General features: G+C 42.0%; 1 protein-coding gene across 3 annotated transcripts; it reads left to right on the top strand.

The window, feature by feature from the left end:
- The first annotated feature begins 1,873 nt into the window (after positions 1–1,873).
- LOC135545897 (syntaxin-3-like) lies at positions 1,874–24,610 on the top strand. 3 transcript variants are annotated; one of them, XM_064973860.1, is made up of 11 exons: positions 1,874–2,233; positions 19,554–19,628; positions 19,705–19,804; positions 19,909–19,983; positions 20,076–20,146; positions 20,272–20,380; positions 20,464–20,537; positions 20,602–20,736; positions 21,335–21,445; positions 22,667–22,791; positions 23,458–23,547. In XM_064973860.1, exons 1-10 carry the CDS (start codon positions 2,204–2,206, stop codon positions 22,757–22,759), a joined length of 873 nt encoding a protein of 290 aa, XP_064829932.1. In that variant the 5' UTR covers positions 1,874–2,203; the 3' UTR covers positions 22,760–22,791; positions 23,458–23,547. The 3 variants fall into 3 exon arrangements, with proteins under 3 accessions (XP_064829932.1, XP_064829933.1, XP_064829934.1); XM_064973861.1 differs by lacking the exon at positions 22,667–22,791 and having other exon boundaries at positions 23,458–24,610; XM_064973862.1 differs by lacking the exons at positions 21,335–21,445; positions 22,667–22,791 and having other exon boundaries at positions 23,458–24,610.
- The last annotated feature ends 864 nt before the right edge of the window (positions 24,611–25,474 follow it).

Genomic DNA, 25,474 nt, shown 5'->3' with positions numbered 1-25,474 from the left:
TAATGTCTATATAAATAATTTGTGGCCTATTCCCCACACTACGCTTTATTAGGTTGCAGTTTGTCGGAAAGACCACCGGGTGTCAGCCTTGTTGCGTCTTAAGAGAAATCAACATTCCCCGTTCTGCAAGGCTCTGATTGTCGCCTCACTGATTGTGGACTCGTAACAACCAGTGGTCCAATCAGAATGACGCGATACAGGATTTCAACAATTCTCAGCATTCACGAACGTTTCAGTCCTCAAATTCACTTTAAAAGGATTTGTGTTGATTATTGATTGGTTATGTCTGTGAATTGTTCAGTGTGTGTATTTTGAGAAAGAGAGAAGGGAGAGAGTATATGGTATTGTGCGCGAGGCTAGACGGCTACTTGCCCACTCTCATTCGTGGTGGTGCCATAATAAAACAACACAAAAGCTATCAAACTATCACTCACGGGCCACCCATAATAAACCCTTCCCTTATCCGCGCCACCCGCTCAAAAGCGATCTACCGAACGTATCACCCGGGGCAAAAACTACCTGCCGTCCAGGACACCTACAGCACCTGATGTCACAGGAAGACGAACAATACAACCACGGCCTGTTCACCCCGCTATCATCCAGCGGTGATGTCAGTACAGGTGCATCAAAGCTGAGACCGAGAGACTGAAAAATAGCTTCTATCTCAAGGCCATTAGACTGTTAAGCCGGCTTCCACCCGCTAACGCACCTTCGTGGTTGCTGCCCTATATACATAGACTTGGAATCACTGGCCACTTTAATAATGTTTACATACTGCTTTACTCATCTCATATGTATATACAGTAGTATATTCTACAATGTTTTAGTCAATATCACTTCGACATTGCTCAATCTAATATTGATTCTTAATTCCATTATTTTACTTTTCGATTAGTGTGTATTGTTGTGAACTGTTAGATACCACTGCGATTTGAACAGAGATAGATTACATATCTGTGTGACTGCAAATGAGTGAATGTAAGGTCCCACTGGAGGTGGGGGCAGAATAGGCTATAAACATCGACCCTGTGTAGGCCTATATACCAAACAAATGCATGCACATACCCGTGAGTAAATACGCAGAGACGTGGTGCACATTCCGATGCGTGCAGGATTTGTCTACGAGAATATCCTAATGAACATCATATTGTCAATGTGGGTGTTTTCACTCTTGGTCCCTTTCAGACAATGTTTGTGAACTCAGTGAGGCTCCTTATTTTTTTGTCCAGTGTGAACACTCAAGCATTTCTAACTCCTCGAAAGAGTCCCCGAAGCAAACCGAACTGAAACCATCTCAAAAGGTGGTCTGAGTTAGTTTCGCTTGGATTCCGTGATCTGGATCCTTTTTAAGGTCAATGTGTACACAAAGCTCCCCAGGTTCACTTGTCATTATTCCCGCGCCACACATTAGACTACTGCAACACTGTTTTTTTTACCCCAGAATTCACTATTTTATTATTTACTTAACCTTTATTTAACTAGGCAAGTAAGTTAAGAACAAATTCTTATTTACAATGACGACCTACCAAAAGGCCTCCTGCGAGGACAGGGGCCTGGGATTAAAATAAATAAACGCAACATAAATATAGGACAAAACACACATCACAACAAGAGGGACAACACTAAATAAAGAGAGACCCAAGACAACAACATAGCAAGGCAGCGACACAACATGGTACAAATATTATTATTATTACTTTAAAGATGACGATATGTGAAAACACACTAAAGTTACATGAATGCCACTGAGAAGATGCTTCCCCTTTATAGGACATTGGTTGGCCAACACGCACAGGTAGGTATCACGCTGTTCTGGGCGTGGCCCCATACAAGACAACTGGACAAGCAAGGAGCCTTTCGCGCATGCGTGAGCTCGAAAGTGCGTTTTATAACAATTGTGGCGAGCGAGAGAAATTATGCAGGGTGTACACAATTTGTTTTAATCCCCAAACCGAAGAGGAAGAGGTTTAGTTTCTCCCCTAGCGGCCATATTGTATGGACTATTGGTGGAAAAAGCAGTATTTCAGCAGCAAAATTCATTTTAAGAAGAACCTTGTCAAGACTTTGGTTGGCGGTGGGATTCAGTTCAACAGCTAGCTGTCCAGCTGGTTGAGGGATTTCACAGATTGGGGATTGTGTTTTTAAGATATAGATTTACTATTACTATATTTATTTTTTAGCTTGTTTATAAACAGTCGTCAAGATGAAGGACCGATTGGAACAACTTAAAGCAGTAAGTGAGGTCTGGGAAGTGTGACAGGGGCACCTTTTCACAGAGCGAGACAAACGTTAGAACCTCCTGTGTGGGCCAGCATGCAAATTACAAATGGTCTATGCAAGGAAGTGAATCATTCGACAAAATTATTTAACTTATTATTAGTGTTATTAGGCCGTTTACAAGCTATTCATCAGCCTATTCGAAACCCTATTTGGACTACCGCTATTTGATTTGATTACAATGCTATGAATTACTTTAATTACGATTGAAAAGATGAATGAGAGATGATGGAAAAGAGAATCGTTTCTGTTATGGTTTTATTTTTCATCAACTTGGATATTTATACTGAACTAAAATATAAACGCAACGTGCAACAATTTCAAAGATGTTTACTGAGTTACAGTTAATATAAGGAAATCAGTTTATTTAAAATAAATAAATTAGTCCCTAATCTATGGATTTCACATGACTGGGCAGGGGTGCAGCCATGGGTGGGCCTGGAAGGGCATAGGTCCACCTACTTGGCAGCCAGGACCTGCCAATCAGAATACGTTTTCCCCACAAAATTGCTTTATTAGACAGAAATACTCTGCAGTTGTGAGGCCGGTTGGACGTACTGTCAAATTCTGTTGGAGGTTTATGGTAGAGAAGTGAACATTCAATTATCTGGCAACAGGCTCTGGTGGACATTCCTGCTGTCAGCATGCCAATTGCACGCTTCCTCAACTTGAGGCATCTGTGGTGTTGTGTGACACAACTGCACATTTTAGAGTGACCTTTTATTGCCCCCAGCACAAGGTACGCCTTTGTTGTGATCATGCTGCGTAATCAGCTTCTTGATATGCCACACCTGGTAGTTGAATGGATTATCTTGTCTAAGGGGAAATGGTCACTAACAGGGAAGCGTATGGAACATTTCTGGGATTTTTTTTAATTTTAGCTCATGAAACAAACACAACATGTAACGTATTGATGTTCTTGTTCAGTGTCATTTCCTGTGTCTCTCTTGGGGACATGTTGCTGTCTTGTATGGCAGTCAGCGAGTGGGGGGTTGAGGACAAGGTAACGGGATCACGGGTGTGTCAAGTGTGCACTGTGTCCTGGCGTGCTTCGGGTATTGGAGAATGTGGCATCACGTGGTCAATTGATTTCTAATTTGGGCTGACAGTTGTAGGCTTTCATTCCCACCATTTTTGTTTATAATCTCCTCTAATTAAGCTGCAGTTGTAATTGACACCTATACTAATTAACAAACTAGTGTAATGCAAGGCCTATAGTGGTGAGTTTGGTGATTGTTCAACATCTCAGATCCCTTTCCACACTCTATTAGCCAAGAACTTGTATTGGTTATTTAGACATTATCCCACTCAATGTGAAAGTCCGTAGCCTAGTTTCTAACACAAAACAACCAGGATGTAAATTTCCAGTTGAAGAATGTCTGGTTAGCCTTTGGGTGAGGTGCAGCTGATCCACTCCAGCCGTGTCAGATTCTGTTACCATGGCCTTATTGGTGGACAAATGTGCCATGTTTAGTTTGTCAAATGGTGCCCTGAGTCGTAATCTCCCAGGCACAATGGATTTCTACTGGGTGGGTAAGTAAAGTCAAAATGGTGTGGCAGTTTGTTTAGGGATGGCCATTTACATAAAACAAGACTGACATGGGGCCTTGAACATCTGTAGGGTTCTCTCATCTGTTTTCCTTTTAATGTTTAACTTGGTGTGGCTGTATTGTTGTGCTCAGAGCATGAAAACGTCAGCTGACAGGTGCAGTAGACAGAACCGACTACAACAGGAAATGAGGGTGATAGTTTCCCTGGACACATTATATTCAGTCTGGTCTTTGTAGGAACTCTACAGCTGGATCGCCATATAGATTGTCTTCTCTGTACATCAGTCTGACTGTACTCTAAAGACATGTTCAGACATGCATCCCTCAGGTACACAGTGACACTCAAAGTGGTTATCTTGTCTCCCGTAGTATGGCCTTTATGCGCTACTCTCACTCCAGTGCAGTATCGCCCTCGATCTGTCACAATATCCAGAGACTTATCTCTCGGGCTTCAGTTACAGTAGCCTTTGACAGCAAGGTTGCCTCTCTTACTTCAATCTCTTTCCAGTCTATCCCTCTCTCTCCACAACCTGTCATTCTCTCTCTGTGGTGTAGTAAAATTCACATTGGGAATGGTTCAGTTCTCGGAGAGGAAATGCTGATCCCAAAACAGTTATTAGGGATAGTGTAATCTAATTGGAGCCCCTGTACAACATAAGCATGATCTGTTAGTCTGTAAAGTCTTTCACGGCATTAATGTACTAGACTAGATCCAGGAAGAACATATGGTTGAGTTTAAGCATCGTAGCGGAAATACAATGTGAGGACCAATGAAACGGCTCCATTATGATGACCCTATAGATCAAGGACCAATCGAACGTATGTCTATAGACGAATGATCAGTGATGCAGTGCCGTTGTAAAGACTGTCTAGTTATTTACCCTGTTACAGGGGAAATATGCAACTAGGCGTACCTCGAGCTACATATGCAGAATCTGAAGCCTCTAATCACAAAGGCAGGTGGAGTTGTAAATCACAAGACCGGTTTGCTGTTTATGAGTCTGGTTGTGGAAGTTTCTTATAACCGATGACTAAGGGGAGAAAGAGAGACACTCCCTCTTAACCTTGTGGTCTCGGTGTTAAACTGATGCACACGATACTCATCATAACCCTCTCTCTCTTTCACACATTTTATTCCCTCTCTTCCTTGTTTATGCTGAATGAGAGCGACTAAGTGAGAAGACAGGAAGGAAACGAGTGCTTAGTCTTATCTCACTGCCGCAGCGTTACCACTGTGTGAAAGAGAGAGAGCGACTGTGTGTGTTTTGACAAGGCATGCAAGTGTGCCATGTCTTTACGTGTATAGTGCCAGTGTAAATCACAAGTGTGTCGATATACAGCTCTCTCTTGTTGTAAAAAAAATATATAAAATTTAAAAAAAGATCCTGGTGAACACTGTCCTTTCCAGTTTTATGATTTTAAAAACAGACTGTATTTGTTTAGTGTCAAACTTGTATGGGATGTGATTGACGGAAATTAACTGACTCTGAGACTTGTGAGAACTTAAGTGGCCTGTCTTGTCTTGACTTATTTTTAACCTGTGTGTCGTGATCGCGTTTGATGTGGGGGGACAAAATACATTTATGCACAATGGCGCACGCGCGCAGCTGGTTTGGGTTCTTACGAGTTTTTTTTAAGGATGTATCTTTTCTACAACGGCCGGAGATGTAACGTGCGTTGTTTTTTTTTCTCTCAACACAGCGCAGAGAGAATGGTTGCTAAGTGTGTTGTTGGAGAATGTGTCGATATTGATGGGATTGAAAGGGCGCTGTTCTCGGATCAGCTTTCTCCAGCTCAGATGGTTATAAATGGATTGCGTCTTAAGTTTCTGGATTGTGCGGATCTCTTTCAAGTTTTCTATTGCACCTCGCCTGAACAGGTGTGTGTTTTTCTTTCGCCTCCATCCATATCTTAACATCAAAATTATGTTACAAGACTGACGATGGATCAGTTCCAAGAGCGATATTACCACCTACAGTAGCAAATATTGAGGTGGCTTATTCAAACGCTTAACCAATAAAACTGAACTAAATCACCTATTTGGCACATTTTATGCTACACATGAAGTATATTGAGACCAATTGCAGACAGTAGCCTACAAGTAGCAAAACTGAACTCAACTACTTTATATATTTTAATGGAGTTCTCGGTTGTAATTTGAAGCATTCTAGAGTTAGTTTGTATCAATTGCAAAGACATTGCCAACTTTGTATTTGTAGTGAACTTTGTATTTGTGGGCTTCTTTGTTCTGAAGATCAATCAAACATGTAAATATACATCCTTTTTACATCAACAGATGTCACAGTACTTATACAGAAACCCAGCCTAAAAACCCAAACAGCAAGCAATGCAGATGTGGAAGCACAGTGGTTAGGAAAAACTCCCTAGAAAGGCAGGAACCTAGGAAGAAACCTAGAGGAACCAGGCTCTGAGGGATCGCCAGTCCTGTGCCTGGTGGAGATTATAACAGTACATGGCCAAGATGTTCAAATGTTCATAGATGACCAGAAGGGTCAAATAATAATAATAATCAGAGGTTGTCGAGGGTGCAACAGGTCAGCACCTCAGGAGTAAATTGGCTTTTCATAGCTGAGCATTCAGAGGTCGAGACACCAGGTGTGGTAGAGAGAGAGTGGGGGAGAGTCTAAAAAAAGAGAAGGTCCGGGTCAAGGTAGCACGTCCGGTGAACAGGTCAGGGCTCCATCGCCGCAGGAAGAACAGTTGGAACTGGAGTAGCACCACAACCAGGTGGACTGGGGACAGCCAGGAGTCATCAGGCCAGGTAGTCCTGAGTCATGGTCCTAGGGAGGGAGCATACTTTAATTCATACAGGACACCAGATAAGGCAGGAGAATTACACCAGATATAATACTAACCCTAGCTCCCCCGGCATATAGACCAGGGGTTCTTGAACTTTTTAAGCCTGGGACCCAAGTTTATGAAAACATGCAACTATATGTAAATATCATTGCTCTTATGCAAGCCTAAAACAAATGCAATATAGACAAATAACAAACATAATAATATAAATAGCTATTCATGTTTATTTTTGATCACACAAATGTAGAGCAGAAAACACATGCATGCACACACAAACCTATTGAGGTGTGTGTGTGTGTGTGTGTGGTTGATGCTTCAACCAGCATGTCTATTCTGGGCCCAGTTTTTGATTGTGCAACCCTGAGGTCTTACTCAGCATGGAGTCTGTTTCTGTATGCCAGAGTTGAGAACCCTGACTCGCATAGGTATGTGGTGCCAAACTGGATCAGAACATCTACTGCTTTCTCAGCCAGGCAGAAGACCACTTCCTGCTGTAGTAGATGAGCAACCCAGAACTGTGAGTGGGTTTGCCTCAAAAAGCATCTCGCTTCAATTAGTTTATTCTAGTTCAGAATAAAAATGGTTACTTGAATTTTAACAGCAAATGTTCCAACCTACACTTTTCACCAATCATTTCTACAGTAAGATGTACAGTAGGCCTAATCTTTTTCATCTTCATATGTACTGTTACTTAGGGTTGCACACAACCAAAGCAAGCTAGCAGGCTACTGATAAACATTAGCTATCTAGCTACAGTGGGGCAAAAAAGTATTTAGTCAGCCACCAATTGTGCAAGTTCTCCCACTTAAAAAGATGTGAGGCCTGTAATTTTCATCATAGGTCCACTTCAACTATGACAGACAAAATAAATAAAAAAATCACATTTATTTGCAAATTATGGTGGAAAATAAGTATTTGGTCAATAACAAAAGTTGTTATATACCCTTTGTTGGCAATGACAGAGGTCAAATGTTTTCTGTAAGTCTTCACAAGGTTTTCACACACTGTTGCTGGTATTTTGGCCCATTCCTCCATGCAGATCTCCTCTAGAGCAGTGATGTTTTGGGGCTGTTGCTGGGCAACACAGACTTTCAACTCCCTCCAAAGATTTTCTATGGGGTTGAGATCTGGAGACGGGCTAGGCCACTCCAGGACCTTGAAATGCTTCTTACGAAGCCACTCCTTCGTTGCCCAGGCGGTGTGTTTGGGATCCTTGTCATGCTGAAAGACCCAGCCATGTTTCATCTTCAATGCCCTTGCTGATGGAAGGAGGTTTTCAATCAATCTCATGATACGTGGCCCCATTCATTCTTTCCTTTACACTGATCAGTCGTCCTGGTCCCTTTGCAGAAAATCAGCCCCAAAGCATGATGTTTCCACCCCCATGCCCCACAGTAGGTATGGTGTTCTTTGGATGCAACTCAGCATTCTTTGTCCTCCAAACACGACGAGTTGAGTTTTTACCAAAAAGTTATATTTTGGTTTCATCTGACCATATGACATTCTCCCAATCTTCTTCTGGATCATCCAAATGCTCTCTAGCAAACTTCAGATGGGCCTGGACATGTACTGGCTTAAGCTGGGGGACACGTCTGGCACTGCAGGATTTGAGTCCCTGGCGGCGTATTGTGTTACTGATGGTACTTTGTTACTTTGGTCTCAGCTCTCTGCAGGTCATTCACTAGGTCCCCCCGTGTGGTTCTGGGGTTTTTGCTCACCGTTCTTGTGATCATTTTGACCCCACGGGGTGAGATCTTGCGTGGAGCCCCAGATCGAGGGAGGTAATCAGTGGTCTTGTATGTCTTCCATTTCCTAATAATTGCTCCCACAGTTGATTTCTTCAAACCAAGCTGCTTACCTATTGCAGATTCAGTCTTCCCAGCCTGGTGCAGGTCTACAATTTTGTTTCTGGTGTCCTTTGACAGCTCTTTGGTCTTGGCCATATTGGAGTTTGGAGTGTGACTGTTTGAGGTTGTGGACAGGTGTCTTTTATACTGATAACAAGTTCAAACAGGTGCCATTTAATACAGGTAACGAGTGGAGGACAGAGGAGCCTCTTAAAGAAGAAGTTATAGGTCTGTGAGAGCCACAAATCTTGCTTGTTTGTAGGTGACCAAATACTTGTTTTCCACCATAATTTGCAAATAAATTCATAAAAAATCCTACAATGTGATTTTCTGGATTTTTTTTCCCCCCTCATTTTGTCTGTCATCGTTGAAGTGTACCTATGATAAATTACAGGCCTCTCATCTTTTTAAGTGGGAGAACTTGCACAATTGGTGGCTGACTAAATACATTTTTGCCCCACTCTATATTAGCTGTGTACAAGGGAATTGTTTGAAAGAGAAGCTCACATCTACTACTATGTCTGCATATCATCTGTTATAAAACGACAACAATGGTCGCTGACTTACTTTTCCAGTGTTGAAGCACTGTTTCCTGAAGCATTCTTCCCTGTTCTGAAAGAACTCCCTGGGTTTACCGTCATGCTGTGAATGTTTGGTCAGGACGTGTCTTTTTTTATTTATTTGTTAGTTTTGAAACTCGTTACTAAGCACTTCCCCGCACAAAAGACATTGTGGGCGCTCCTTGTTATTTCTCAAAGTTTGTATGAAACCAAGAGACGAGACGAAACGCAATCGTGTTTCACCGTATTCACATTTCATGACAATTGCGCTCTGCCAGAACTTGTGGCTGGCTTGACTTATTTGATGGCGAGTGGGAATGACAAGTCATTGGCAGACAGTGCATCATCTGCCGCTGAACGACAGCGTTGCAGCGTGTGGGTCGCGGACTGATCTTCAAGAAAACTGCAGAAAAAAGATCTGGTGACCCGGCGAAGCACACGGGCATCTTCCTCCCACTCGTGCAGCTGCCAAACTGACACCTCTGCTCAGCAGAGAGCGCAATGAGAGCACAGTTGCACTTGGCCAAATCAATTCCAGTAATGAATGAAAGAATGATACATTTACTCTAACGCAACCCACCATTAACAGGTCTGCGACCCATACTTTAAGAAAGGCTGACATCGACTATTGCAGCATAGAGACCGGAAGCTGAGATGGGGGGTTGGGGGACACTGTGCCCATCTGACGATACCCCCAGGACAGGGCCAACCAGGCAGGATATAAGCACAGTCCCCACACCACTAGAGGGATATCAACAGACCACCAACTTACTTCCCTGAGACAAGGCTGAGTATAGCCCTCCCACCGCATGAGTCTGAGGGGGCGCAAAACCGGACATGAAAATCACGGCAGTGACTCAACCTACTTAAGTGACGCACCCCTCCTAGGGATGGTGTGGAAGAGCACTAGTAAGCCTGTGACTCAGAGGCAGAGAAATCCCAGTGGAGAGATTGGAGCCAGCCAGGCAGACAGCAAGGACGGTTCGTCGCTCTCGTGCCTTGTCATTCACCTTTGCACCCCTGGGCCAGACTACACTCAATCATAGGACCAACTGAAGAGATGAGTCTTCAATAAAGACTTAAAGGTCGAGACTGAGTCTGCATCTCTCACATGGGTAGGCAGACCATTCCATAAAAATGGAGCTCTATAGGAGGAAACCTTGCCTCCAGCTGTTTGCTTAGAAATTCTAGGGACAATAAGGAGGCCTGTGTCTTGTGACCGTAGCATACGTGTAGGTATGTACGGCAGGACCAAATTGAAAAGATGGATAGGAGCAGGCCCATGTAATGTTTGTAGGTTAGCAGTAAAACCTTGAAATCAGCCCTAGCCTTAACAGGAAGCCTGTGTAGAGAGGCTAGCACTGGAGTAATATGATCAAATGTTTTTGGTTCTAGTAAATGATTCTAACATCCGTGTCTAGCGCTAACTGAAGATAACTTTGTTTCTTTGGGACCTAGAACTAGCATCTCTGTTTTGTCTGAGTTTAAAAGTGAAACATTTTCCACCATCCACTCCCTTACGTTTGGCTTCCAGGCTAGGCAATTGTGGGGCTTCAGCATGTTTCATTGAAATGTACAGCTGTGTGTCGTCCCATTGCAGTGAAAGTTAACATTGTGTTTCTGAATTACCAAGAGGTCAAATATATAGTGAAGACAATAGTGGTCCTAAAACGGAACCTTGACTAACACCGACACTTACAATTGATTTCGCAAAGCACAAACCATCCACAGAGACAAACTGGTATCTTTCTGACATATCTAAACCAGGCAAGAACTAGTCCGTGTAGACCAATTAGAATGTGGTGATCGATGGTGTCAAAAGCGGCACTATGGTCTAGGAGCACGAGGACCGATGCAGAGCCTTGGTCTGACGTCATTTACCACCTTCACGAGTGCAGTCTCAGTACTATGATGGGCCCTAAAACAAGACTGACGCGTTTTGTATTAATTTTTTTGTCATCAGGAAGGCAGTGAGTTGATGTGCAACAGCTTTTACATTTTCCTTTTGAGAAGAAAGGGAGATTTGATATAGGCCAATTGTTTATTTAAAAAAAAAAACATTTTTCGGGTCAAGGTTTGGCTTTTTCAGGAGAGGCTTTATTGCTACCACTTTTTTTTAGTGAGTTTGGTACACAGCCAGAGGATAGGGAGCCGTTTTATTATGTTCAGCATAGATAGGAAGGCCAGGAAGTAGCTCTTCCAGTAGTTTAGTTGGAGTTCAGCTGGAATGCTTAGAGGCGATGACTATTTTCGTGAATGTATCAAGAGATATAGGATTTAAAAACTTGAGTGTCTTCATTGGTCCTGGCAGTTCTGTGCACACTCGAAAATTGAGCTTTGGAGAAATACGCAGATTCAAAGATGAGTCTGTAATTTTGCTTTCTAATGATCATAATCTTTTCATCTAAGGATTTCATGAATTCATCACTGATGAAGTAAAAGCCTTCCTGTCTTGGGGAATGCTGATTTTTAGTTAGCTTTGCGACAGTATCAAAAATGAATTTTGTATTGTTCTTATTCTCATCAATTAGGTTGGAAAAATAGCAGTGAGGGTTCTTTCGATATTGAACGCTACTGTCTCCAAGCTAGTCAGTAGACTTCCCGTTTGGTGGGGAGTAATTTCCATTCCAATTCCCTTTAAGCTTGCTTCAGGGCTCAGGTTTTTTTCTGTATACTGGAAGCTAATTTCTTGTGACAAATGTTTTGTTTTTGTTTTTAAGTGGTGCGACTGCATCTAGGATGTTACACAAGGTTAAATGTAGATGCTCAGTCATATCGGCGGTCACAGAGAGACGGCTAAACCGTGTGATTCTATGTTTAGCGGAGATCTTCTGTGTATATAAATTGATGCCAAGAAAGCATAATGACACACTTAGCTATTCTACGAGTGGTCTGAGGCAGGTGTTAGGTTACGAGTGTTTTTCAAGTGCAACATTAATCATGATTGTTTTGGGAAACAGCTCAGTGATTTAACACTGCCCCAAATATGGTTCTAACGATTAATTTAGACTTAATTTATTTTCTTGTTGTTTAGCAGATGCTCCTAGCCAGAGCGATTTACAGGAGAAATTAGGATTAAGTCCCTTGCTCAACTCGCGGTCATAAAGTACTACTGTGCGACATAACTGATGTTCACTCTACTAGTACAACAGTTAGTTGTAAAAGCAATAGCAAAGTTTACTCTACAGGTAAAAGAGGAGACTTAAGTCAAAGGATCTGGTCGAAGTAAAAGTTTTAATGAAGTGCTTCAGAGGTACAGGGTTGTCATGTCAAAAGGCTAATAGTGCTAGAGGCTTAAAAGGATGTTAGCCTATAATAGCCTTAGTGGCTAAAGAGCAAATGGCAACCAAAAAGCCTTGCGGCTAAAAGGCAAAGGCCTGTATAGCCAAGGCCAATGGCAAGTGATGCGTCCTGAATCACAAGATTATATAGTCAAATTACGTTCATCATTAGACGTTAGTTGATATGAATCTGATGCAACTTTAAATTGAACAATAAAAACAGACTTCTGCTACTTTTATAATGGGGTAAATACATTTGAATGTAATCACTTTTTGACAGCACTCCTTTTTGAATTGAATTAAACCTTCCATACACATTTGCCCATTGTTGAAGTGCTCAGAAAGTTTACGTTTTGACCTGAATGCCAAAATATTCAAGAGATAAAGGTGCTCGAAGTTGACCCATTTTGAAAACCCCAACTGACCATGACTGAGACATCCATGTTTTAATCACTGGAAAAGACAAACGGTTGATGTACACTACCGTTCAAAAGTTCAGGGTCACTAAGAAATGTCATTTTTTTTAAAGAAAATCACTTTTTTTTTGTCCATTTAAAATAACATTGAATTGATCAGAAAATATAGTGTCAACGTTGTTAATGACGTTGTAAATGACTGTTGTAGCTGGAAACTGCAACTTTTTAATGGAATATCTACATAGGCATACAGAGGCCCATTATCAGCGACCATCACTCGTGTTCCAATGGCACGTTGTGTTAGCGAATCCAAGTTTATCATTTTAAAAGGCTAATTGATCATTAGAAAACCCTTCTGCAATTATATTAGCACAGCTGAAAACTGTTGTGCTGATTAAAGAAGCAATGAAACTGGCCACCTTTCAGACTAGTTGAATATCTGGAAATCAGCATTTGTGGGTTTCGATTACAGGCTCAAAATGGCCAGAAACAAAGAACTTTCTTCTGAAACTTGTGAGTATATTTTTGTTCTGAGAAATGAAGGCTATTCTATGCAAGACATTTCCAAGAAACTGAAGATCACATACAATGCTGTGTACTACTCCCTACACAGAACAGCACAAACTGGCTCTAATCAGAATAGAAAGAGTGGGAGGCCCCGGTGCACAACTAAGCAAGAGAACAAGTACATTAGTGTCTAGTTTGAGAAAGACGCCTCACAAGTCCTCAAGTGGCAGCTTCATTAAATAGTACCCGCAAAACACCAGTCTCAATGTCAACAGTGAGGAGGTGACTCTGGGATTCTGGCCTTCTAGGCAGAGTTCCTCTGTCCACAGTCTGTGTTCTTTTGCCAATCTTTTATTTTTATTGGCCAGTCTTGAGATATGGCTTTTTCTTTGCAACTCTACCTAGAAGGCCAGCATCCCGGAGTATAATAATAATAAAATATTTTTATTTTTTAAATGATATCTAACTCAATAGTGATTTAAGAAATGGATGTCTAATGGTATGGTGGGAGTATGCAAAATGGGTCAACTTTGAGCACTGTTGTGTCCTGAATGTTTTGGCATTTGGGTCAAAAAAAGTAACTTCTTGACCACTTCCATTGGCAAACATGTATTGAATGTTTTTTGTTTAAAGCAAAAAGGATGATGTTAAAAAGTGGAGGCTCCTCAGAGGAGGAAGGGGAAGACCATCCTACTCAGTGAATTTCAGGCTTTTTTTTCATTCAGTATTGTTGTAATTGTCATTATTACAAATACATTTTAAAAATCGGCCGATTTGAATCGGTATCGGATTTTTTTGGTCCTCCAATAATCGGTATCGGTGTTGAAAAATCATAATCGGGCGACCTCTAAACTCTATTCTCAATATATTCACATGACACCAAATAACTGATTAAAACACATTGTTTTGCAATGGTCTACAGTAACCTCAACAGAACCCTCTGGTGTATCACTTTGGTGTAGCCGGAGGACAGTTACTTTCTGTCCTCCTCTGGGTACATTGACTTCAATACAAAAGCTTGGAGGCTCATGGTTCTTACCCCCTTCCATAGATTTACACAGTAATTATGACGACTTCCGGAGGACATCCTCCAATCTAATATCTTGTCCATCCAATCAAAGGATTAGAGAAGTAATCTAGTACCGAAAGCATACGTTACAGCCAGTTAGCATAGCAGTACATAAAGTGTGGTAAGTAGTTGACTCAAAGAGAGACAGAGAAAATAGTTTGAAAGTTTTGAACTAATTTGTTAATTTAAAAAAAATGAAGGAGAAGCAGCAGAAGGGTAGGAAGGGGGGGGCTTTTTTAGTTTACCTTTCGCTTACTTAACTAATGCAGCTAATTTTGTATACTAAACAACCAGAGAGGAATGCTAGCTAGCTGGCTATGGCTATCCAACACCGCAAGCACAGATCAATTTTCTTTTTGGCCACATACACATATTTAGCAGATGTTATTGCGGGTGTAGTGAAATGCTTGTGTTCCTAGCTCCAACAGTGCAGTATTATCTAAAAATCCACAACAATACACACATCTAAAATAATGGAATTACGAAATATCTAAATATTAGGGAAAATAATTCTGGGCAAATGTATGGAATGACACACAAAAAAACAAAATACTGCAAAGTTGTTTAGGAGCTAGAAGCAGAGCTGCCATGTCTGTCGGTGCCATCTTTACTGATAGAACAATGAGACAGATATTTCACTGCCCATTGGCCGGCAGTGGGAGAAGATGAAAGGCGACTTATTTTAGCTGACATTCTGCTAATTTTCTCATCGATGAAACATTGTTGTTTCAATATCAATATTGTTTTCTGTTCCAAAAGCTACGATCTCTTGCGAACAGAGTGGACTAAGTTTTGTGGACTTTACCCTTTGCCAAAGTTTTAAAAAATTTAGTTGTTTAGAAGGAATGCAAAGGCGAATTGAGTTATTGCACACGTGCACTTCAGAGTAGGCGTTCCCTAACGGAAATATGCGAATATTTACTAGAATGTGCCGATAGGATCTCACTAGCTCGTGCGTGGCTTTGCCCGCCACCTTGCCTGTTCTACACACTATGACTCATTATTTCCCATTTGAAATGATGTGCTGTGGTCTATATCTTTGTTTAGGTATGAAAATCTTTGCTGCAGCTCTTCCAAGTCTTGGGAAGCTTTCAAATGTATTAATATATTGCCACCATGGCCTGCCGGTATAACTGCTAACCTGCTTGCTGTATACTGTACTACGTGATTGTACAAATGGATTGGTTTGTGGGTTTACTAACGCGTTAGTTCTAATTTGTTGACTATAGCGTTAATATGGTGGCAACTATGTCGGCTGTGAAGGTTTTGGTGTGAAGGTTTGGCTTGGAGAGGTGTTTGCACCTGGTCACAGACAGCTGTTGTGTTGTGCATTCAAGTCCACAAGCAAATACAAAAGGTGAGAGGAGGAGAGCTTGAAGATGCAAGATGGAATTATACAACAAGCAAAGTGATGAGCCTAAACCTATCGATGTTACATTGAACTGGGTGAATGGAATGTGAATGACAGTCATCCAATATGCTGTAATAGAAATAAATCCATGCTCATAAAAAAAATCTTGACCAACACTGTCACTGAATTCAAATGTTTTTTTTATGGTACAGAGATTGACATTCAGCAGTTAAGAAAGTTCAAGGTTGGATTGTCACGAGTTCCTGAGGCCTATAACTCTGTGTTCGGTCTATACTTCCGAACTTAAGTTGTTGGAGCGCTTACGCATGTTATAATTGTAAGCAGAGAAATGACATCTGGCTTGTCGTCTTTGGCCTTCGGATCGGCCCCCACGGAGAGGAAGGAAGAGGGGGCGAATCTCTGCTCACACTCCCTTTCCTGTAAAAGGATGGGGAAGCATTTGTTCTTATTTTATTCTCCCAAAACCCAGTTATATAATGCCCCAACTATTTTAGAGTGCTTGCTCTCTCTCTCTTCCTCCCCATCTCCCACTCGCCATCTATCTATCTCTATTCGTCTATCCACCCTGGGGTCCATAATTATTGGCACCCTTGATAAATATGAGCAAGACTGTATAAAATAAATAATAGAAAAACTGAGCTATATTGTATGCTTCATTTTTTTGGGGAAATTATATTATACTAACACAGTTGCTCAGAGAACGACATTGTATACATACAGTTAAAGTCGCAAGTTTACATACAGTTAGGTTGGAGTCATTAAAACTAGTTTTTCAACCACTCCACAAATTATAGTTTTTCAAGTCGGTTCGGACATCTACTTTGTGCGTGACACAAGTAATGTTTCCAACAATTGTTTACATATTGTTTCACTTATAATTCACTGTATCACAATTCCATTGGGTCAGAAGTTTACATGCACTAAGTAGACTGCCTTTAAACAGCTTGAAAAATTCCAGAAAATTATGTCACTGCTTTAGAAGCTTCTGGGGCTAATTGATTTGAGTCAATTGGAGGTGTACCTGTGGATGTATTTCAAGGCCTACCTTCAAACTCAGTACCTCCTTAGGCTTGACATCATGGGAAAATCAAAAGAAATCAGCCAAGACCTCAAACCTCTAAGTCTGGTTCATCCTTGGGAACAACTTCCAAACGCCTGAAGGTACCACGTTCATCTGTACAAACAATAGTACGCAAGTATAAAAACCATGGGACCACGCAGCCGTCATACCACTCAGAACGCGTCTCCTTCCTATCTCCTAGAGATGAACGCTGCCAACACACTGACACTGACTCAACTCCAGCCACTTTAATAATGGGAATTGATGGGAAATGATGTAAATATATCACTAGCCACTTTAAACAATGCTACCTTATATAATGTTACTTACCCTACATTATTCATCTCATATGCATACGTATATACTGTACTCTATCATCGACTGCATCCTTATGTAATACATGTATCACTAGCCACTTTAACTATGCCACTTTGTTTACATACTCATCTCAAATGTATATACTGTACTCGATACCATCTACTGTATCTTGCCTATGCTGCTCTGTACCATCACTCATTCATATATCCTTATGTACATATTCTTTATCCCCTTACACTGTGTATAAGACAGTTAGATTACTTGTTGGTTATTACTGCATTGTCGGAACTAGAAGCACAAGCATTTCGCTACACTCGCATTAACATCTGCTAACCATGTGTATGTGACAAATAAAATTTGATTGATTTGACTTTGGTGCAAAAAGTGCAAATCAATCCCAGAACAACAGCAAAGGACCTTGTGGAGATGCTGGAGGAAACGGGTACAAAGTATCTATATCCACAGTAAAACGAGTCCTATATCGACCTAACCTGAAAGGCCACTCAGCAAGGAAGAAGCCACTGCTCCAAAACCGTCATAAAAAAGCCAGACTATGGTTTGCAACTGCACATGGGGACAAAGATTGTACTTTTTGGAGAAATGCCTCTGGTCTGATGAAACAACAATAGAACTGTTTGGCCATAATGACCATCATATTATTTGTGGAGTGGTTGAAAAACAGGGAGGATTGCAAGCCGAAGAACAACATCCCAACCGTGAAGCACGGGGGTCATCATATTGTGGGGGTGCTTTGCTGCAGGAGGGACTGGTGCACTCCACAAAATAGATGGCATCATGAGGCAAGAAAATTGGGAATATATTGAAGCAACATCTCAAGACATCAGTCAGGAAGTTAAAGCTTGGTCGCAAATGGGTCTTCCAAATGGATAATGACTCCAAGCATACTTCCAAAGTTGTGGCAAAATGGTTTAAGGACAACAAAGTCAAGGTATTGGAGTGGCCGTTACAAAGCCCTGACCTCCATTCTATAGAAAATGTGTGGGCAGAACTGAAAAGGCGTGTGCAAGCAAGGACGCCTTACAAACCTGACTCAGTTACACCAGCTCTGTCGGGAAATGGGCCAAAATTCACTCAACTTATTGTGGGAAGCCTGTGGAAGGCTACCTGAAGCGTTTGACCCAAGTTGAACAATTTAAAGGCAATGCTGCCAAATACTAATTGAGTGTATGTAAACTACTGACCCACTGGGAATGTGATGAAAGAAATAAAAGCTGAAATGAATTATTCTCCTATTATTCTGACATTTTACATTTTTAAAATAAAGTGGTGATCCTAATTGATTTAAGACAGTGAATTTTTACTTTGATTAAATGTCAGGAATTGTGAAACTGAGTTTAAATGTATTTTGCTAAGGTGTTTGTAAACTTCTGACTTCAACTGTTCCTAAGAGCGTTTTTAATACTTGGCACACTCCCCTTCCGACACTGAGCCTTTTAATAAAATGTTTTCTGAGATTGGAGACCACTTTCGGCGGGATCTTAGACCAGTGTTTCCCAATCCTGGTCCTTCAGTACCTCCAACAGTACATCATTTTTATTGTAACCCTGGACAAGCACACCTGATTAAACTTGTCAACTAATCGTAAAGCCCTCAATGAGCTGAATGAAGTGTGTTTGTCCAGGGCTTCAACAAAAATGTGTACTGTTGGAGGTACTCGAGGACCAGGGTTGGGAAATACTGTCTTAAACAATTCCTCCATACAGAATATTTCCAGGTCTTTATAATTTTGTCTGAGCTTATGGACTGCTGCCTTCAATTCAAACCATGTTTTTTTCAATGAGGTTCAAGTCTAGAGACTGAGATGGACATTGCAAAATGTAGATTTTTTTAGTTTTTGTGGTCAACTAACCATTTCTTTGGATTTGTATTAGTGCTTAGGGTTATTGTCTTGCTGGAAGGCCACGTTTCAGCCTCCTGGCAGAGGAAACCAGGTTTTTGGCTATAATGTCCTGGTACGTGGTAGTTCATGATGCCGTTGACCTTAAGGCCTCAGGACCAGTGTAAATCAAAATTGGCCATTCCTGGTCTAGACTATCCTATCCGCCAATCAGGGCTGTGTATGTAAATATTTTTACATTTGTATCAATGCACCCACACAATCAATTAGCAGTTCAATGGCAAAAGGAAGCTCAAGAAAGAAATGATCAAATATATGGATTTGGAGTTAAATTGATTGCATTTAAAAATAAAAGATGGGGGCTTTAACCCTGTTCTGTGCCCAGCTGATGATATAGCCTTGTAGTAAGTCTATTCACGTGTTTATTTAAGCAGGAGAGGTCAGCTAAGAACTGGTTCTGTTCACTCCTCAGCCCTGTCCTCACCCTTCAGTGTCAATATCTCCAGGCCTTGTGGTCTCTGTACTCATGACGTCAGTGTGTAGTGTGCATATACTGTGGATCCACTGTTTGAATACAGTACATACAGTACTGATATTGCCTTCTGCTTCTCCTCTTAGACATGTGACAATGACGATGAGGAAGTGGAAATTGCTATCGACAATGCAGCTTTTATGGATGACTTTTTCTCTCAGGTGAGTTCATTTTTCCCAAGTGTGTGTGTGTGACTCTGTGTGTGTGTGTTTGACCGTGTTTTTCTCTCTGTTTTAGATTGACGACATCAGGATCAGCATTGATAAGATTGATGAGAATGTGTCTGAAGTCAAGAAGCTCTACTCTGTCATCTTGTCTGCCCCCACATCAGACCAGAGTAAAACATACTGCCTCGGCTCCCTCCCTTCCCTCTTGTCTTTGTTGCCTGTTACTGTCAGTGTGTTTTTTTTAAATTTGTATTATTTGCGTTTTTTACTTCAGAAACACAGGATGACTTGGAGGCTGTCACCAACAACATCAAGAAGATGGCTAACAATGCCCGGAACAAACTCAAAAGTGAGTCCCTCACGCATGATACGGCACAAACAGACTAAATGCTGATTGGTTAATACGGGTATGGGTGAGTACTGATGTTGATTGATTCTCAGCCATCGAGAGGGATCTGGCGTCTGAGGAAGAGGAGAGGATTTCAGCCGACATGCGGATACGCAAATCACAGGTCAGCCTCTGAACGTTCTCATCGAACCCTTTACTTGACCCTGTGCCGAACCATCAATGTGACCATAGAAATTAATATCGAACCATTAGATTGTTACGGCTTGTGACCCTGTCCTGTCCTCCCAGCATGCAGTGCTGTCCAGGAAGTTTGTGGAAGTGATGACCAAGTACAATGAGGCCCAGGTGGACTTCAGGGAGAGGAGTAAAGGACGCATCCGGAGACAGCTAGAGATCAGTGAGTTACAGTCTTAGTTTTATATACTCACAAATGGACCAAAATGTGTGTTATAATACTGAAATGATCCTCGTGTTTCTCAGCTGGAAAAGCCACGACAGATGAGGAGCTGGAAGAGATGTTAGAGGGGGGAAACTCTGCTGTCTTCACTTCAGGGGTAAGAAAGTGTTTGTGTGAGTGTGAGTGTGCATGCATGCCAACTAACCACCTCCTCTCTTTAGATCATGGACTCTGGGATCTCGAAGCAAGCTCTCAGTGAGATCGAGGCGCGACACAAAGACATTGTGCGTCTGGAGAGCAGCATCAAAGAGCTGCATGACATGTTCGTAGACATCGCCATGCTGGTGGAGAGCCAGGTACATGTCTCGTCCTCCGATCCGTCTATTCAGTCATTAATTGATTCCTCCATCCACTATTTCATATCTGCATTTTTAAACCCTGCTGTCCTACTGTCTTTGTTTCTGTCTCGTTTGCGTCCTCGTTCCCTGTCTGTCATCTCTTTTTCCTTTCTCTTTTCCAGTACCCTCTTCCCTTTCTCCTTCCGCAGTGCTTTTTTCCTCTCTCCATGCTTTGGGACAGAAGTTCCCTGTGTGTGTGTCTATCCATCCATCCATCTGTCTCCCTCCCATCACTCATTCATCTTCAGTAGGAGTCTACATTCTCTGTAAGAGTCAAATTTGATTCAACATCTTAGTAGCCTACAGTGGTCTGTGAATCCACGTTGGAATCCACCCAACCCCATACGGTAGTCACCACACAACTACATATAATCTCTGTAACACCTGTATCTCATTGGTTGTCCTATGCTTTCCGAGGGAAAGCCGTGTGCGAGGTAAGCGCCGTCTTTCTTTCTAATATAATCCTCTTTGTGACGTTTTTGTCTCTGATGTATTCAGTTAGCGTGCAAAGTTTTATTTGATCTATATATGTATACTCACTGTGTGTGTGTTTCAGGGTGACATAGTGAACAATATAGAGGTGCAAGTGTCTAAAGCTGTGGACCACATAGTAGTGGCTAAGACTGAGACCAAGAAAGCCATCCAGTACCAGAGCAAAGCACGCAAGGTACTGCACCCCGTCCATCAGCTAGAACCACTATCTGCCTGAACCTAACCAACTGTGCTACTGTCCCTGTTTCTAAGAAGCTTCTATGCGGTTAGCCTGAGCTGTGCTCTTAAGGAGCCTACCGTTATTCCTTATGGTCCAAGTACCTTACAGGTTATTTGCTGGGGTAGACTGGCTCTGGCAGCCAAAACAGCTAAATACTCCATCTAAAGAGGTATTGTTTCTTAATTGCGCCACAGTTCTAGAAACATAAACCCCTTTACTTTCATATCACACCAAAAATAATTTCACCAATGCAAAATATACACTACTGTTTTAACTTGCTTTAACACAGTTGCAGCCAATGGTATTTTTGCAGTCTTCCTCCGTTACAGGTTTTCAGAGCATGCCAGATAGCTAATTAGGACAGGTAGTCCCTCTGTCTTCTGTCTGTCTCTCTCTCCCTCTTCTCTTTCCATTCCTCTGCACGTCTCTTTCCTGCAATGTCCTGCCCTCTGCCAGGGTGGAATAATTGACAGAATTGAGAGCAACATGGACCAATCGGTGGGCTTCGTAGAGCGGGCGGTAGCTGACCCTAAGAAAGCCACTAGTTTCAGCAGGATGCCCGTCGTGTGAGTGACTATAGAAACGCCCTTGTCCCGCCCCCTGGCCCCTGCTCCGTTGACCAGCCTCTATTGGCCTGACATCCTGGTTCCCAACGATCCCCATCCTAAACCTTGAATCATCCTCCTCCAGATCTGGACCAATAGGAAAGAGGAGATATATATATATATATATATATATTGTACACTTCTCTGGTTGTTCTCCATCTCGCTATTTTGTATTTTCCACTTCCTTTCTATCTGTATATAATCTCCTTCTTTCAACAGTAACTACAGTTTTATGTATTTCGTCCAGTTATTTATGATCACTTTATGTAACATTTAGCTCTAAGTCATGCATGTGTTTTTAGGCTGTTTGAAAAGAGATGTTGTCGCTTTGTCCAGGAATACGTGGTGAAAAGTGGACATGACCCTTTCTCTACATAAAGTGTTGATTGTAGTCAGGGCTTGATAATCATCTTTTCCACCCTACTGGGGAAAAAAGTGTTAATACTGGTTACTGCTGTTCGGGAGTGGTCACGATAGTGAACACCGATTTTTCTCAACAGAGAACATTTTGTGAAAGTGGTTTCCCACAAGAAAATGGTCTTCATAGCAGACACTTAATTTTTCCCCACAGAAAAGGGTGATCATATTGGTGATTCTGATTATCGTGCTCGCCATAGTGGCTCTGATTATTGGGTTGTCGGTGGGATTGAGTAAGAAGAAGTGATGGAAGGTGTCTGAATAAGAGTTGTGTAAAGGGTGAGTAAAGCAGGGGGGGGGGGACTCTGGGGTGTCACAATGGGGTGCGGTGCGGGTGGATCTGGAACTTTGGCTGTTTCCATTTTCCTTCGACTTTCTCTGGGTGCGTGGTGTGAAGGTATTTAAATGTTTAGGCGTTCATGCTCCTTGGCCTATTGATGAGGTGTGTTGGCGCTATCTCTGGGTGTACTGCATGTCTTATCTGAACTTCCTTCGAAGCATTTCACAAGTGCACTCATTGCTTATGGTAAGGGTTATGGTCCATAGAAATAGCATTATGTGTCTCTATGGCTGGGTCACTGGTTGGCACTCAGTCTCCCAATGGTGTCTTTGGGCTCTGTGAATGTGTGGGGTAGTATATGTGGGTCTATGTTTCTCTTTGGGCTGTGTAATGTGGCCTGTTTGACTGTGATGACTCACTGTGTTATGATGGGCGGGAATGTCACTTGCTGTCAATCGCTGACTCATGTCAGCCAATAGAAGCTCTGCATCAAAGAGCCCCCGGTTGATCAGAATTGCCTGATGATTGACAGTGCATGATATTCCCGTCCATGTTCAGAGCTTCATTTCCCTTGGTAATTCTGTCTGTGTATCCCCGCCGCATTTATTACCGTAAGTACTGATGTATTTGTTCTCCCATGTTTTGTTTTTTCTCCCCCTCTGTAGAAGACAATCATTATAGCAGTGGTCTGTACTGTGCTTGCTGTCCTCATCCTCGCCATCATCCTATCACAGACAGTAGGGTAATAGAGGGACCACGGCCCCCACCCACCCAACCATCTTCATAATCACTCCATTTTGCCCTCCTCCAGCTGTAACGGCAAAGAGGGGGATGTAGACTCAACCGATCACTTCCATTGCCCTGGGATCCTCCCCCTCTCTTACTGTATGTCTGACCAATAGAAAAAGGCCCAGCTGATGGGACTGGCTGGTGTCTTACCTGAGGTGGCTGAGAGGATGAGCATCAGCTGGGAGAGAAACAAGAGGACCAAAACTGAGGCTGTTTATGAGCCTCTGATAATGCCAATAAAAAGGGAATCTTAAGTAATGTATATCCTTACCCTCACACAACTAAATGGACACCATGCAACACTTCAATGACATTCTCTGAACTGCTTTCTATGTATCCAGTAATGTGATTGATCTTGATCCACACTGAAGGGAATCCATGACACGTCTCTCTCATTACAAAAAAACATTGACTTAATGTATCCCTGTCACCACCCGTGCCTTATTGTCTTGCCATGACCCTCCAAGCTGAAAGGTAGCCAACCAGCCACAGCCTCCTCTAGCCCACAGAGGAACGTTGACCTCACCATATCACATGATATGTACTGAGGATGGAAACCAGTGGATTTCACTTCAATCTATGTTGAGCAATGTGCATGTGTTTGATGCATAGTGTTTTTAAAACTCCCAAAGCACAACTAACCTCTAAGCATTTGGGTGATATGAGTCTAACATCTGATTTGCTCCCAAGCCTTTTTTTGTTTGTTGCTGTCTGTCCAATTTTAAATTAATTTCCATACCTCAGATACGGTGGCCAATGGCAAGGCTTTAAATGAGACAAGATCTCAGTTACGTACTCGTGTCCCCTCTCCTTCTCAAAACCCATTGGAGGAGAAGGTCCGTGGGAAGGGACCTCTGTCTTTCTCATCCAATGGGTTTTGAGGAGGGAGGGAGGACACGTGGAGTATGTAATTGAGGTCATCCCTGATGGTTTGGATATTTCAAGACCATTTTAAATGTAATAGAACTTCACTGTAGTATTATGGTGGATGCCAGAGATTTTAATGATGGAATAAAATGTTTAAGACTGCTGGTGTTGTGGTTCATGCTGCGTTGTGCAATACTGAGTTGACAGACTTGGCACATGTGAATGATGGGTTACACTATCCCACATTCAGTTTGAGTGAATCATTGACGGTAGGTGCACATTTTTCTCTGAACCTATCACCATGAATAAATGTATCTGCTGTATTGGAATACAGTAGTTAACGAGTGGCAATGACAGCAGCACCTAGAGTCTGGTTTAAGGTACTGAAGTAAGTCTCACACACCCTCATTCTTTAATTCACTCAAACAGGCCTGTACTGACACGCACACACTCCCTGCTGACCCTGCTCTCTCCTGTTCACTTGGTTCTTCATTCCCTTCAACTGTCTACTACGGGATGGTGGGGAAATAGGTTGTCTGTGCTTCCATTGGAGTTTGGATGAGATGCTTACAGTCCTTCGGTTTGAAGGGAAAATGTCTGATGATTGAATTTCACGTTTGCAAAATGATCTTCGGATAGTAATTCAGACCCCTTGACGTTTACGTTACAGCCATATTAAAATAAAATCCCCCATCAACACACAATACCCCAAAATGACAAATCAAAAGTAGGTTTTTAGAAATGCTAGAAAATATGTAAATGTGACAAATTAATACATGTGTTGAAGCACCTTTGGCAGCGATTACAGCATCTGGTCTTCTTGGGTATGACGCTACAAGCTTGGCACACCTGTATTTGGGGAGTTTCTCCCATTCTTCTATACAGATCTTCAAGCTCTGTCAGGTTGGTTGTTGAGTGTCGCTGCACAGTAATTTTCAGATGTCACCAGAGATGTTTGATCGGGCTCTAGCTGGACCACTCAAGGACATTCAGAGACTTGTCCCGAAGCCATTCCTACATTCTCTT

This window comes from Oncorhynchus masou, chromosome 9 (assembly GCF_036934945.1).
Source record: "Oncorhynchus masou masou isolate Uvic2021 chromosome 9, UVic_Omas_1.1, whole genome shotgun sequence".
NCBI classification, from domain to species: Eukaryota; Metazoa; Chordata; class Actinopteri; order Salmoniformes; family Salmonidae; genus Oncorhynchus; species Oncorhynchus masou.
The sequence above is the reverse complement of the archived record's forward strand: the minus strand, read 5'-3'. Positions and strand labels throughout refer to the sequence as shown.

Excerpts from the sequence above, each read along its gene's own strand:
- LOC135545897 (XM_064973860.1), top strand. The coding sequence starts at position 2,204 with ATGAAGGACCGATTGGAACAACTTAAAGCA. Across the intron at positions 2,234-19,553 it reads GATTGGAACAACTTAAAGCA|ACATGTGACAATGACGATGA; the intron begins GTAAGTGAGGTC and ends TTCTCCTCTTAG. Across the intron at positions 20,538-20,601 it reads CTGCTGTCTTCACTTCAGGG|ATCATGGACTCTGGGATCTC; the intron begins GTAAGAAAGTGT and ends TCCTCTCTTTAG.